The sequence below is a fragment of the Psammomys obesus genome, unplaced genomic scaffold (assembly GCF_907164565.1).
Source record: "Psammomys obesus unplaced genomic scaffold, mPsaObe1.curated_primary_1811, whole genome shotgun sequence".
Lineage (NCBI taxonomy): Eukaryota > Metazoa > Chordata > Mammalia > Rodentia > Muridae > Psammomys > Psammomys obesus.
In genome coordinates, this window is record NW_026590062.1 from 418,617 (window position 1) to 433,252 (window position 14,636).

The following is a 14,636-nucleotide window of genomic DNA, read 5'->3' on the forward strand; positions in this document are numbered from 1 at the left end:
GTGGTCATCAACACAATCAGGAGATGCTATCGAAGAAGACAGGATAACTGATACATCTCTGGATCCTTCCCCAGCCTCAGAGAGGTGGCCGCAGCTCAGCTCAGCTCAGCTCTAGTGAGTCCAGCTTCTGACCAGCAGCTAACAAGATCAGGCCCAGCAGTCAATAGGAATCACCAAACAAGTTCTTGTTCACATTGTGTCTGTTTTCCTGGTTCCTTATGATGTTGCAAACTAATGATTCTCATTTGTGGCAAGGACATAGCATTTCCTTCTAAAGTAAACACAGTAGCACAAAAGATGGCAAGATAACAGACTGGCAAAACTTGGAACATCAATGTTCAAACAAGTAACAAAGAGAAGCAAGCTGTGACCTAGCTGCTTCTGAAGAGGAGCACCTTTGTACCATCCTCCAAGCATGGTGCACAAAGTCCTTTTAGTCCTCTGGAAAATGAGCTGTGGCAATACACTGCCTATGATTTGAGCTTGGAGATGCACCTGCCAGCAGGAAACTAAGGTTTCCCAATGCTTCTCAGATAGATGACTCATACTTAACTGGGTGCAAAGTTGTGTTAAATACAAAAAAAAAACAAACAAACAAACAAACAAACAAACAAAAAAAAACAGGCTCTCCACCTAAACACAATGCTAGATTTTTGCAAAATAGGTTCTGAATTGCATAAAGGCTAGGCATGCCTGTAATGTTATGATGAAAGATATGCTCACCGGTGCCAGCTTGCCCACAGCTTTGATCTGTGCAGGAGACTGGGACTGGCCCTGAAGCTGTGGAACTTGAACCTGTGAGGTCTGCTGCTGCTGCTGCTGCTGCTGCTGCTGCTGTTGTTGCTGCTGCTGCTGTTGCTGTTGCTGCTGCTGCTGCTGTTGCTGCTGCTGCTGCTGCCTTAGAAGCTGGAAGTGGGCAGCAGGGGTAATGGTTTTTCCAGGGAGCTGAACCCCTGTGGCTATAAAGAGGATGGCTTATCAGACCTTCTTGTCCTCAGTTCTCCTGAAGCTCTAATAGTAGATACTGGCTCAGGAAAACACTAAGACCCTTTACCTTGGGACACCTGGGTTACTAAAGACCGGGTTGGAGTCTGCACTGGAGTCAGGTTGGTAGTGACCACAGCAGAGGCTGTCACGGAAGTGACTGCTCGAACACCCTGAGTTGTTGTCATGGACACCAGGTCAGTGGTGGCAGTCGCTGGGGAACCAACTGCTCGTTGTTGTGTGTGGACCACTTGAGCAGAAGCAGAACCTCCAGATGTCTAGAAAGGTAATGTAGGAATGTTATCACAGCTGCCCAAACCAAGGCAAGATGTTTCCCTTTAGAAGTCCATAGTTTCAGCGACTTGTTACAAAGTGTGAATTCAGCTGGGAATCCAGATGCATGCCTTTAATCCCAACACTTGGGAGGCAGAGGCACAAAAATAAACAAAAAAAAGTGTGAATTGTGTGTCAAGAATCACTGTTTAGTGTATGGCTCCCCAACTGTTCTGACACCACCTGATGAGGCCAGTCCCTTCCCTCCTGGCTTCCTTTGTCATATTTAGCAAACCCACAGATTATACACAAGCATTTGTATCTATATGGTTTTGTACCCCTCCCAACTCTATCCATTTTTGTGTCTACCTCTGTAGGTTATCAGAGAAACCCCATCTCCCAAAGGGATTCCATGCTGAGGCTATAGCATTAGAGCTTTGGAATGCATCTTCTTATACAGATGTCAGCCTGTGTAACAGAATAGCTGTTCTAATGCTGTGTTTTGACTGTGAGCAATGAAAAGAAAAGCAGGTGGCTGACATAGGAAAACCCTCTGATCACATGCTCTGTGCTATGCCACAGAGGGCACTTCCTTTCCACCTAGGGAGATCTTCCTACCGCCAACCTCTATCTTGATGCCTGTGATGGCTCTCTCCTGCCCAGTTCCCTTCACCTTTGGAAACCAGGTTGCTTGCTCCCCTCATACGGCTCTGAGACCCCCTCCAGCACAGTACTCTACCAGGATAATCACTTCACCTCTGCTTTCTACTGGTACAGTGAGGCACAGATAAGGAGCACCTAGGTTAAGGGCACTGGCTGCTGTTTCTTCATACACCATCTCTCTCCTTTCTGAAAACTAGTGGTATGGGGAAATTCATCCTTTTCTAGCAATACAAAAGAGTAGTTTCCTAACCCCAACCAGGTGCATATTTTATGAAATTCAAACTAAACCAGTTACTTTTCTCATCTATGCAACATTCAAAAAGCAAATAATCTTCCCAAAACACAAGTCATGGTATATTCTCCGAACATGGGACTCACAGTCAAAGCTCCAGGAGCCACAGGTGATGCCAGGCGCTTGTTAATGGACTGAAAGGTAGCAGCAGGAACACCAGCTATTGTGTTCACAATCACATTTCCACTCACAGTGCCTAGAGAGGAGGATGTTGGTGAGGCAAGAGAAAGACTGAGCTCCATTTTCAAGCCCTCTGCACCCACCTCACCTGTTGGGATGCTTGTTCCAGTAACTGATGTCTTAATGGTTCCTGCCTATTGAAAACAGAAACTTAGGTTAACTTCAGGCCAGGCTTTCTGCTGCAGAAAATACAAAATCAATTATTATCAGCCAATGCAAATTCCAGAACATACTCCCTTGGCTGCCTTCAGACTCTAGCCTGCTTCTTACCACCTGGGCTGTCTCCAGCTTGGTTTCCCCTTCCCCTTACCATATGCATTACCTTCAGCCTAAATGTCCCCTGCTCCTTACACTGGCCCCATGCAAGACTTTGTACCAGCTGCTTCCATTCTGCTCACAAATGTTTTCCTGTCACTCAGGCCTCAACTTTCAGATGCTATTTATTTAGAAATCTTCCTACCAACTAATCACTGTCCATTTTCTTCTATGATTATTACTCTAATCCACATACGAAGGCAAACTTCAATGGGCAGGAGATTATTGCCCATCCACCTTTCTGTGAAAGTCCCCACGCCACACAGTGTTTAGTAAATGTGTTATCTGAGTGAAGAAAGAATGTTGCCCACGCACATACAAAAACCCAACACAGCTCAATGTAATGATTCAAGATCTCAGATGTCTTGGTTGATAAAGCGCTTGCTTTGCAATTATGAGAATCTGAGTTTAACTCCTAGCATCCATGTAAAAACCTGCAAGTAGTGGTGTGTGCCTATAATCCCTGTACTCATCTTTGAAGTGTAGATAGGAGGATCCCTGGAGTCCACTGGCCAGCTTACTTAGCCAAATCTGCTAAAGCTCAGGTGAAGCCCATCTCATAAAACCAAGTGGATGGCTCCTGAGACCACCCAAACCTTTGGATTTCACATGTAATAGCACTCATGTGCATTTGCACACAGCACACAAATATTTCCTCATGCCTAGCTGACAGCCTGAAGTGTCATCCCATTTAGCACAGTGCCTGTTCTCTTTAAATGTGACTCTGCACGTTTTCAATGTCTGTGTGACAAACACAACGGAAAAATGAACATAAACATGTACGTTGACAACTCTGTCCTCCAGAGCCAAAACTCTGAATTTCCTTTGGATATTTGTGCTTGAGAATGTAGGTGGGTACAAATAGAACATCTTTAGGTGGTGGCTGTACATGCACACTGACAATGAAGGTGAACTGTTCTCTCCACTTTCAGTGATTGAAGGGAACAAGCCCATCTGTCTTCTTTTACAGAATCCAGCTTCTTTTTTGTTTGAGTTACAGTCTTGTTTTCCAGCCCAGGCCGGACTCACACTCAAGATCTCCCTGTTTCAATCCCTCTCGAGCTTGGATTACAATCATATGCAACTACACCCAACTTTAGGACTCAGGTTCTCCTTAGCCCTGATCCTTGTACCAAAGAATGGCTTTACCCTCCCAACCCAGTGAGACTAGTCTATGAGCCTTTGAGGATGACTCAGGCAAGTGAAAATGCAGGCTTTCTTACACCCTGAGTTCTCACAGAGGGAGGTCCATAGACTGTGGGTTTAGAGGCTCTCACCAGCACAGCAGCACTGCCGACAGTTGTCATCGTGGGCTGCCCTTTTGACTGTGCCGGCACAGACTGTGGCTGAGACTGGACCTGGACTTGGGGCTGGACAGTAGGCTGGCCTGCTGGTGGCTGGCTGCCTGTTGCCTGTGGCTGGGGCAGTGGTGGTGGTGGCTGCTGTGGAGGTGGTGGGGGCTGTTGCTGCTGCTGTGGCTGCTGCTGCTGCTGCTGCTGTGGCTGCTGAGGGGGTGGCTGTGTCACTGGTGGCTGCTGTGCCTTCTGCTGATCAGCCAAAGCCTAGAAGGGTCAGGTAGAAAGAGAAGCTGCTAAAGAAACTGGACCCAGCCCAGGGTGACAGCATAATACAACAGCATGTTTCTGAAATGACACAGGGTCCAGGGCACCATACCTTTTTCTCTTTTGCAATTCGCTCTGCACGGAGAGATGCAACTTGAATGGGAGGCAGTGGCTTGTCATAGTTGATTCCACTTAAAGGTAAAAAGCCAAAGTTTAAAAAAAAAAAATCCTTTTATTGGTTTGGACAGGTGGCTCAGAGGTTAAGAGCACTGACTGCTCTTCCAGAGGTCCTGAGTTCAATTCCCAGAAACCATATAGTGGCTCACAACCATCTGTAATGAGATCTGGTGCCCTCTTCTGATGTGAAGGCATACTTGAAGATATTGTATACATAATAAATGAATGAATAAATAAATAAATAAATGATTTTTTTAAAAAAATCCTTTTATCTATAGCTTCAGTTACATATATCAGCCATAGTCAAAAATATTGCTTGGAGGGGCTGGAGAGATGCCTCAAAGGTTAAGAGCACTGACTGCTCTTCCAAAGGTCCTGAGTTCAATTCCCAACAACCACATGGTAGTTCCTAACCATCTATAATAAGATCTGGTGCCCTCTTCTGGCAAGCAGGCATACATGCAGGCAGAATACTGTATACATAATAAATCATTCTTAAAATATTGCTTAGAAAATTCTAGAAACAATTCATAAGGGTTTTCTGGTTTGTTTTTTTAAAAAATAGATTTAATTTTTAAAAACATATGTATGTGTTTGAGTTTATGCATGTGAATACAGGTATCCATGGAGGCCAGAAGACAGCTGGCACTGGATTCCCTGGAGTTGGATTAACAGGTGCTAGGAACCAAACTCTTAACCACTGAGCCCTATCTCCAGACCCACAATTCGTTAGTTTTAAACTCATATTGTCCTGAATAGTTTAATGAAAACATCCTTTGTCTCAATTCATTTCAGCTCTGCTATGAGCTGTGTTTTGGTTCAGGGTATATACTACTATATATATAGTACTCACTACTCATCTATTAAACACTGTCATAGGCCCAGCTACCAAACTGATATTTCAGGCTTCTGTTAAGAAACAAACAGCCAAGCAGTGGTGGTGCACACCTTTAATCCTAGCACCCAGGAGGCAGAGACAGGTGGAGCTCTAAGTTTGAGACCAGCATGGTCTACATATCGAGTGCCAGGACAGCCAGGGCTATACAGAAAAACCCTATCTCAAACAACCAAAATCCAAAAACAAAAACAAACAAAAAACCCAAATGACAAAAACAAACATCCCCCAAAACAACAACAAAAAGTGACTTGACTTAATGTATAAGAAGAGTAATGATGGAGATGTATATATGCCAAAAAGAAGTCATGCAATGCTTAACAAGCGTAAGGTTTGTACTTAAAAAACCAAAAACAAAACAAAAAAAAGCCAGTATACAGAGCATGGTGGCTCATACCTGTACAGGATTTCCACCATTCTGGAGGCTGAGGCAGGAGGGTTACTGTAAGTTCAAGGCCAGCCTTCAATAAAGCCTTGTCTCAAAAAGAAAACAAATACAATCTTCCCCCCTCCCCAGCATACATGAGTTTCAGGAACTCTGTGGGTCTGACCCAGACACACCTTCACATGTCCTCTACCCAAGAACCTAGAGCTTGTCCACAGCCATCCCACAACTCTAGACAAACACCCCCCACCTCCTACCTGACTAAACACAACCCTGCTATTAGCACCCCAGATGCTCTAAGGTTTCCACCCAGCTAAATTACATGACAGGCCACAGTGACCTCATCATTTCCCACATCTAGCTACGTGAGGGCCCTGTTTTTTTTGCCTATACTTTGCCTATACTGCTCTGGTGGCCTGAGTCTCTTGTCTTCAGCCTCCCCTTCAGGCCTAGCTCACACCCCACCTTCCCAGGGATGTGATTAAATACCCCCTTATCCTAGCACCTGACACTACTCTCCCCAAACCCCAAGTATCCTCCTTTATGTCCTGTGTTATACTCAGAACACAGATATCTGTGAAGATCCTCTCCTCCCTCTTTCATGTTACACACAACTATGGAAGGCATGCCAGTACCCTTCATTAAGCACTGTTTGCCATGCTAGCCCTTAACCTATTAATGAAATGGCTGAATTAACTCATCATTTCACCCACCCAATAAGCACTGCTACAGAAGTACAGATAACAAATGAATAATAGAAGCCACCTCTGAAGGTAATCCCTATTGAAAAGCACTTCAGGGCTGGGCTTAAAGTTTCCACGTGGTGGTACAGCCCGAGGAGTTGGAACACTGAGAGGTGAAAAGCCCAGGTCACACAGGACACTGCTAAAGGAAGCTCTCAGCCAACGTGCCATGAGTTGACTCTTTGGCAAGGACTAGTCTCACAGCTATGTGACAAGCAGACATACAGCATTTAACAGAAAAGCAGGGGGTGGACAGAAAGTGACCAGTATGCACATGTTACAGTGATGAAGTCAGAGGTGGCTGTTTCACCTAATCATATCTCCTTCCTAATAGTTCATCCCAGAGAACATACAAAAACACTGCCAGTATCCAGCCCAGAGTTCAGCTTCAAAGAGAGTGCTTTCACTATCCACCCAACAACTAATTTCTTTTTCCTTTACTGAATGCCTAAGTACATTCATCTCTAATGTTATCTCTAAACTGAATATTCTTTTATGGTATAACCAACAAAAGTTGTATCTGCAAGGCAGAGGAGCCTGGGGAAGCTACTTCCTTGCAATCTGTCTCTTAGCCTTGGAACATATTCACTATACCCGAGAACAAAGCCCCTGCCACAAAGCAAGAGGGGATGAAGATTCCTTATAAATGCAACACAACTCTCAATGTGTCTGGCAGAGGCTATCCAGACACACTCTGCTGAAGAGCAAAAGATCTCAAGGCTCAAGGTTTCTTAACCTCAGTCAGGGTCTATACCATCATGGCTAAAGCCTTAGATCATGCTTCTTGATACTATAATTCAGTATTCTTAGTGACTACACAAATGCACTTCAAAGAAGAAAAATGTATCAAATCCATAGAAGTACCTTTCTGCCAGCACAGAGGCGTGTTTGGGATTCTTCTGAAAGGGATTCATGCCAAGCCTACAACAAAGAAATAAGAGAACAGTTAACAATCAAGAGCAAATCTTAATCACCAGCCTTTTAAGCTGATGCAATCACAGTACCCCAGTGAGAGCCCAGGAAACATACAGAGGCTTGATTGGGGGGCTTCTCTTGCCAGCTGTCATTTTCATCAGGTCAAAGTGGCTTGTGTACAACTGTGTGTGCGTGGCGTTCTCATCCTGAGCATAAATCTGGCTTGTGCGGAGTGGACGGTTGCTCTTACTCTGAAACAAAATTGATAGGAGCTCATCAAGTTTATACCATCAGCAGACACACAACTACTCTGGAAACAGCATTTGCTGAATCAGAAGCCTGTGGCTAAGCTCCAACGGATACACCCAAGTCCCAGTCCCTTCCTTTCCTTCTGGGATAACATAACACCACAGTAGCAACACTGAGTGGCCATCATTTGCTGGTAGCTGGCAATATTCCCCAATCCTTAGGAATCTTTGCTCAGTTGAGCATCTCCCTTCACTGAGGAGGAAAAGGTTGCACAAAATACTCAGGCTCACGATCGGCAGGTGACACAGCTGAGTCTAATCCCCAAAAATACTAAAGAGTAGTGGTGATCCCAAATAGACATATTCTACCCACAGTTGACAGTGAGGGCGACAGGGGTGTCCAAGACTGCATTCTCTTGGGCCTGTAACATCATTCGTACCTAGTGATTTCTTCTACTTATAAATAAATGCAGGTAAACAAAAAGACATTCAAAAGTTTACTTGCTACCAAGACACTTATGCACTCCCCCTCAGATACAGAAAGTCCAGAGATAGTCTGTGAAAGGTCAGAGGTCAGAGACAAGAGCTCACAACCCCACCTAGCCCAGGACTCTCTCTGCTTCTCAGTATCTCTAAACCTTGACTAACCCCACTATTGAAGTCAATGATGTATATCCAGTATAGTTGTGATATACTCTGGCAAATACACACATGTACACGTCTGTTGCTGGAGGAATGCCTGAAGTTCAGACAGAATGAAAGTCAGAAGTAAAAAACAAATATGCACGGATACATGGATCTACTTCTTGAACATTGTCCCCTATTATAAGCATTCTTGTATTTAAAAGCAACAACAACAACAACACTAAACAAAGGGAAGCAGGGAGAAGGGAAAGTAAGAGCCAGTGCATCAAACCCACCAACCAGAGTGAAGGCAAGACAAGGCCAAAAGCAGGAAGGCCATGTGTTCAGAGACAAAGCCCTGATTGATTCTAGCTACGACCAATAGCTCCAGGGCTCTAAGTATGCTTTGCTTACTGGCATCTAGCCACCATATTACAGGCCTCAACTGGGTATGAACAACAGGGAGGCTCTGGATGTCCCTGTGGGTCTCAGTGAGTCACTATGTGGTTCCTTCATGTGAGGAAGCAAAGCCTCTATGCATAGGAATAAAAGGCACTTGAGAAAACCCTAAGTGCTATATTTCTGATTCTACAGTCCAGACTCAGCCTGAATCTCACTGTGCTCCTTTGCACAGGCACTTACAGAAAGCTTTCCATCTCATTCAGAACACCTCCTCGTACCTTATAAATATTTTGTGCCTTTTTCTTTGGATTAGCTTCACAAATCAGCTATAAGAGAAGAAAATATTTTAGCTTTATTTTTTTCAATATTAAGGTAATGGCTGCTATTATTACAAATGCTTCCAGAACATAAAAGAGTGGGTGTGAGGTTTCAGGACGTTTTACAGTGGAGGTTCCACAAATGGTGTCATGAGGAAGGCTTGCTTTTTATTAAAAAGCAAAGAGATGCTTTGTTCTGAGACGAGTGTTTCAGAGATGACGAGAGATGGTTCAGAGCGTGGCCACAGAAGTGAGGTGAGTGTGGCAACCTCACCCTAGGGCACACATGGCTCTTAACACCAACGTTGTTTTGACAAATTTTACCAAAACAAGGACTAGATGCCTGTCTTGACAACATCGCTGTTGCTCCTAAGCTAACAGACAGACTGAGGTGGTCAGAAAAGCAGTGTTCTCTGCACACCTGCCTTGGCAAAGGGCTGAAATATTTGCAAATGCTGGTGTGACATGGCCTGTGGACACTATGCAGAAAAACTAGCAACAAGTGGCAAAAAAAAAAAAAAAAAAAAAAGAGGGAGCTGTGTAAAGAAAGCCAAATGGAGAAATGGAAACAGACAAACTTAGAGCAGGTAGAGGGAAAGCCAAGTAGAGGCCTGCATATTCCTGAGCAGCAGCACCGACTCATTTTGTCCAGGATGCAAACCATAGCTGGCTTCTTAAATCAAAGACACAATGGTTTGGCCATATTATCAGTACATAACCACTTGCAATGCTCCAAGTTAACCCAGAAAGAGACTGTGCTTTGTCAAACCACTGACTGTGCTTGAAAGCAGCACAGAAATTATGAACAGACTCTTCTTGAAGTGAGCTGGTTACCAAGTCAAAGAAGAGTTCTTCCCTTACACAAAAACAAACTATGTCAAAGGATTGAATAGCACAGTTTTTCCAAACTGAAGCAACAGATGCTGACATCTGTTTCATATATTGCTAACACCAACCATGACTCAAGGGCAAAGTGACCGATACTCCATGAATGTCCATATTGTGTGCCAGGTACTGTGTACATGTGAGCCTCATTGATCAAGGCTGACTTCACCACAGTCTATAGGGACAGCTACACTGACCAGCAATGCACAGCAAGACCTGGCCACTGAAGAGGCCAATTCTTCCCAAAGAGACCAAGCAGTCCAAGCTCACCTTCCCTTCCTCTCTGGGAATGATGACATTCTCATAACGATTCCGGCACTGCTTGGAAGAACGGTAGATTCGGCTGCAGGAGTTGACAACATCACTGACAAGGTCCCAATTAGGAGTATGGGCAGGTGACACAATTGTGAGGTTCAAGGGCAGCTCAAGTAACTGCTTTACAGCCTGGAGGATAAGGTTTTAGAGCACACAGGTCAACACACTTCAAATGCATATGCTCAACCCAACAATAACACAGCCACTCACCTGTAGTAAGGCCCAGTCCTCGCCAATGAGCCAGTCGGGACTGTCCTGGGCAGGTTCCCCTGAGGACTTGACATAGGTAGGCAGAGGCTTGGCGAAGGGTGTCTGCTGCTTCAGCAGCAGGTTCTTCTTCTGCTCCTTGCCTTCACGTCTTATTTTCAGCATGCCAGGTGTTGCCCGGTCAAATAAGGATCGTGGTGGGACAACTGCCTCACCATGCCGCTGTTTCTTCTTCCGGCCTGCAGCTGAACAGAGGCAGAGTTCAGCAATATAGGACACAGAGAGATTTCCTCACCAGTGGGATTAAAAAAGGGGAAGAAGGCACCAAAGAGACATGTAGACTAAGGAACTATGGAAAGAATGGCTGAAGGCAAAACCACTTTCTTACCATTATCTGTTTCTGGGTTTTCAAAACAGTCTCACTACTTAGTACAAACTGGACCATGAACTCTAAGATCATTCTGCCTCAGCATGCCAAGTGCTGCGAATGCAGGTGTATGCCACAGCACCCAGCCTTCCAGTGGTTTTCTAGTACTAATAAATGTAACTATCAAGGCTCCTCCCCTGAAACAGGAGGACCCAGGAAAATGGTATAAGGGACAAGTATTCCAGCAGAGGAAGAGCCACTTGGCCTCCCACCAGCACAGCAATTCCTGGGAGCGGAAGACAGTGGGGTGCACACCTGAAGGATCTGTTTTGTGCCGCTTGCGCTCCTTCCTCACATAAACAGGAGGCAGCTTGGCTTCTGGGATGGGCGTGGTCTCATACATGAGACACATAACCGAGTCAATGTAGATGTCATTGTCATCCTGAGGAGGAGTGGGTGGTGTCCAGAGCTGCATAGAGAAAGCAGGTTCCATAAGCTGCCAAACTATGAAAAGGTTGGCCCTTGCTTAGGCATTCAGGGAGAGGGATTACATACCGGCATGACTTCTGTCTGTCCATCAGCATCTTCATACACATACTCCTATGGAACACAAACAATAAAGGCTTTGCTTCATGCTATATGCCACATCACATAACTTTGATCAATATTCAAGCATGACTGTGGATTTAAAACTGTGTTTTATTAAAATCCCATAAATACCATCCATTAAGTCAGTCTATCAGTTAAGACCTTAAAGTGTCAATTATCTCCAGCAGTGGTGGCACACACTTTTGATACCAGCACTCAGGAGACAGAGATAGGTGGATGGATCTCTGTGAGAGTTTGAGGCCGTCCTGGTATACAGAGCCAGTTTCAGGGCAGCCAGGGTACAAAGAGAAACCCTGTCTTGAAAACCAAAAATTTTCAGTAATCAAAAAAGTGCTTTCAGAAAAGCAGTCAGGTGAGGAAAGGAGCTGAGTGCTGTCCTCAGGAGTGGGGCTAGTTTACCATGCTATAGGCATCCTCTCGGGTATAGGTGAGAAGCTCAGCCTCCTCCTGCTCAAGCTGCAGTTGGGCCTTTCTTTCCTGCAGAGCTCTAGCATTGCGGGATTCCCAATCCCTCACTGATGCCATCACCAAATCCTGCCAGAAAACAAACACACACCATAGAACTTTATAGAGATCAGAGCACACAGCTTATTTCTGATCTCTTCCTAGCGGTCAACTCCCCTAGCCACTGTGCACACGGTGGAGCCCTATCTCCCCAAAGGAATGTCTCAGTTCTTACTGCTACACATGCTCTGCCCCTAAACATGTAACCCGCTAGCAGTCCAAGCTACTTCAAAACAAGTGCAATTACATTAAGATGAAAAGCAAGCCAGTATAGGACTTCCAGATCTCAGTCTCAGCAAGACTTGCACTGCTAGGATTTGGATGTCCCTTTAATTTCATGAAGACACAGTCACTTCAAATCATATTCAGCACTTAAAAATTTTTGCTTTTAGTATGTTACACTGACCAAAACTTTATTCTCTTACCTCACTGCTTCTCTCTTTTTCTTGTTCAATGGTCGTATGGAACAATTCCAAGTAATTCAATGCATATTTTTCAATTGGTGTAAGCTATTTCAAAAATACATTTTTTTGAACTGGGTTAGTAGCAACTTAATAAAGATCAATACAATTCCTCATAAAATCCTTTCACCAACATTTAATTTTAAAAGTAACTGTTCTTAGTCAAAGCAAATAAAACATATTTTACAAAAGGGTTCAAATGTTCAAATTCCTAGCTTTAAAGAAGAAAAAAAAATCCCCAAACCTGTTCCATAAAGTCAGCCAGCTCCTCCAGCTGTGATGGTTCCTCCTCATATCTAGAGCCATCTGAGTCTGAGGACACAACTACAGTGCTGGATCCAGGCACAGCTTCCTCTGTGGATCTCTGCGCATCTTCCTCCAGATACTCAATGCTCTTGAGGGCCTACAGGGAGTCTGCACTGAGACTTGAGGGTGGACTTGTCAAATGAAGGAGTTTATAATGTTAAAGTAGTTATCTGTACTGTAAGCAACCAACAAGCCTCCAGAAGTAGTTCCCTTCTTTTAAAATTCTCATACACATGCTGGATGATAGGCATTCCAGTGATGAGCGATGTGGATGGATCTAAGAACTTATAGACCTTATAAAACTAATATCAAGCTAGATAAGAATATTCCATGGAAGAAGAAAACACTGACCTGGTTTAAGGATAGTAACATGGCAAAAAATGTGGGAAAAATGAGGCTACCAAAAATTACAGACTCTATGAACAAGAAATGGCCACGTGGTTTCATCTCACACCTAGTACATAAGCATTAACTACAGCTGCCGACACAGAGAGAGCAAAACAGAGATCTGTTCTCAGTCCAAATACAAAAGCTAAGTCTGGCCAAAAGGAAGTCCAAAGAAAACTGTAGAAGAGAGCCCTGAACATACAGGACAGCTAACTTTATTAGAATATGTGGCATGTACATTAAAAAGCTGCCACTGGGGGCTGGAGAGATGGCTCAGCAGTTAAGCACGGACTGCTGTTCCAGAGGTCCTGAGTTCAATGCCCAGCACCCACATGGTGGTTCACAATATATAACGGGCACTAATGCCCTCTTCTGTCATGTAGGCATCTGTACAAATAGAGCACTTATATACATAAATAAACAAATCTAAAAAAAAAAAAAAAGCTGCCACACATTATCAGGAACACACATCTGATAATGTCTGGATGGGGATGTAAAAAGAAGTGCTTACATATGAGACAATATAGCCACAGAGAAAACAAAGGAAAAAAAAAAAAAAACCAAACATCAACAAAACTTCATGCAACCAGAGTATTTGGCAAAACCTGCAGCTTAAAATATTATCACACTGCACAAGACCCACAAAAATCATTTCCAGAAGACAATGGAAGAGGGCTCCATGGAGACCTGAAGGATCTTTAAGGTTGGATACAAAAAACCCTGATGATGACGACAGGTCTAGAAATCTCTGTTTAGTTATATAAAGAACAATGGCATGGGTGACCTGACTCCATAAATAAAAAGAACCCAAAAAGACAGTAGAAGAAAAGAGAAAAGAAAAAACAAAACAACCTTCACCAGAAGACATTAAGATGGTTCAGCAGATAAAGGATAATGCTGCCAAGACTAATGACCTGAGTTCAGTCCCTAGAACCCACATGGTTGAAGGAGGGAACTGATTCTTGCAAGCTGTCTTCTGATCTACCTACACAACATACACATAAAAGCAAGGATGAGGCTCGGTAGTAGAGGCTTACACAAAGCCTAGGGTTTCATCCCCAGCACTGAGGCAAGGGAGAAGACAGTCAAATGACCAACAAACTCATGAAAAAGGTATTCAGATTCATAGCAACATGGAAAATAAATCTATCTCATGAGACCATGTGCACAGCAGCTGCAGCACACAGATGGCATACCACTTAGCTATATTCACAAGTCATTTATGCAGGGTATGCTGGCCAGAGACACCACTTCAAGACCTACATTCAGTAGGAAGACATGTACATGCTAACATCAGACACTACAAAAGCACACTTCACAACAGTTATCCATGCACAGGTCTGATGAACAGTGTGGTGAATTCATGAATATCATTATGCAGTATGGTGACAGATATAGTAGAGCTACATGAAACAAAGAACAGACCCAAAGCACAGAATTCCATTCACATCCAGCTGAAGATGGGCAATTGTAATAAGAGCAGTCTCTTTTGGAAGGGAATGGCTGAAGGAAGGAGGAAGAGAGGGACTTTCTGAATAGTTTAGTTTCAGAATCACCACCCTAGTCACACAGCAGAATCAGAAGTGTGGCAGTTACCATGGAGAGGACACTCAAAGAGGG

The 14,636-nt window shown here is 44.0% G+C and overlaps 1 protein-coding gene across 5 annotated transcripts in view; it reads right to left on the reverse strand.

Moving 5' to 3' along the window:
• Ep400 (E1A binding protein p400) overlaps positions 1–14,636 on the reverse strand; it is a 107,107-nt gene that overhangs the window by 9,851 nt on the left and 82,620 nt on the right. For all 5 annotated transcript variants that reach the window (XM_055605729.1, XM_055605727.1, XM_055605728.1 and 2 more), the window contains 15 exons: positions 12,568–12,726; positions 12,288–12,371; positions 11,758–11,892; positions 11,305–11,349; positions 11,065–11,218; positions 10,386–10,627; positions 10,131–10,304; positions 7,499–7,635; positions 7,334–7,390; positions 4,382–4,460; positions 3,985–4,269; positions 2,481–2,526; positions 2,299–2,408; positions 1,055–1,262; positions 724–959 (listed from right to left, as the gene is read on the reverse strand). In XM_055605729.1, the coding sequence (XP_055461704.1) occupies positions 724–959; positions 1,055–1,262; positions 2,299–2,408; positions 2,481–2,526; positions 3,985–4,269; positions 4,382–4,460; positions 7,334–7,390; positions 7,499–7,635; positions 10,131–10,304; positions 10,386–10,627; positions 11,065–11,218; positions 11,305–11,349; positions 11,758–11,892; positions 12,288–12,371; positions 12,568–12,726 (2,151 nt within the window). The remainder of the gene's footprint in view (positions 1–723; positions 960–1,054; positions 1,263–2,298; positions 2,409–2,480; positions 2,527–3,984; positions 4,270–4,381; positions 4,461–7,333; positions 7,391–7,498; positions 7,636–10,130; positions 10,305–10,385; positions 10,628–11,064; positions 11,219–11,304; positions 11,350–11,757; positions 11,893–12,287; positions 12,372–12,567; positions 12,727–14,636) is intronic.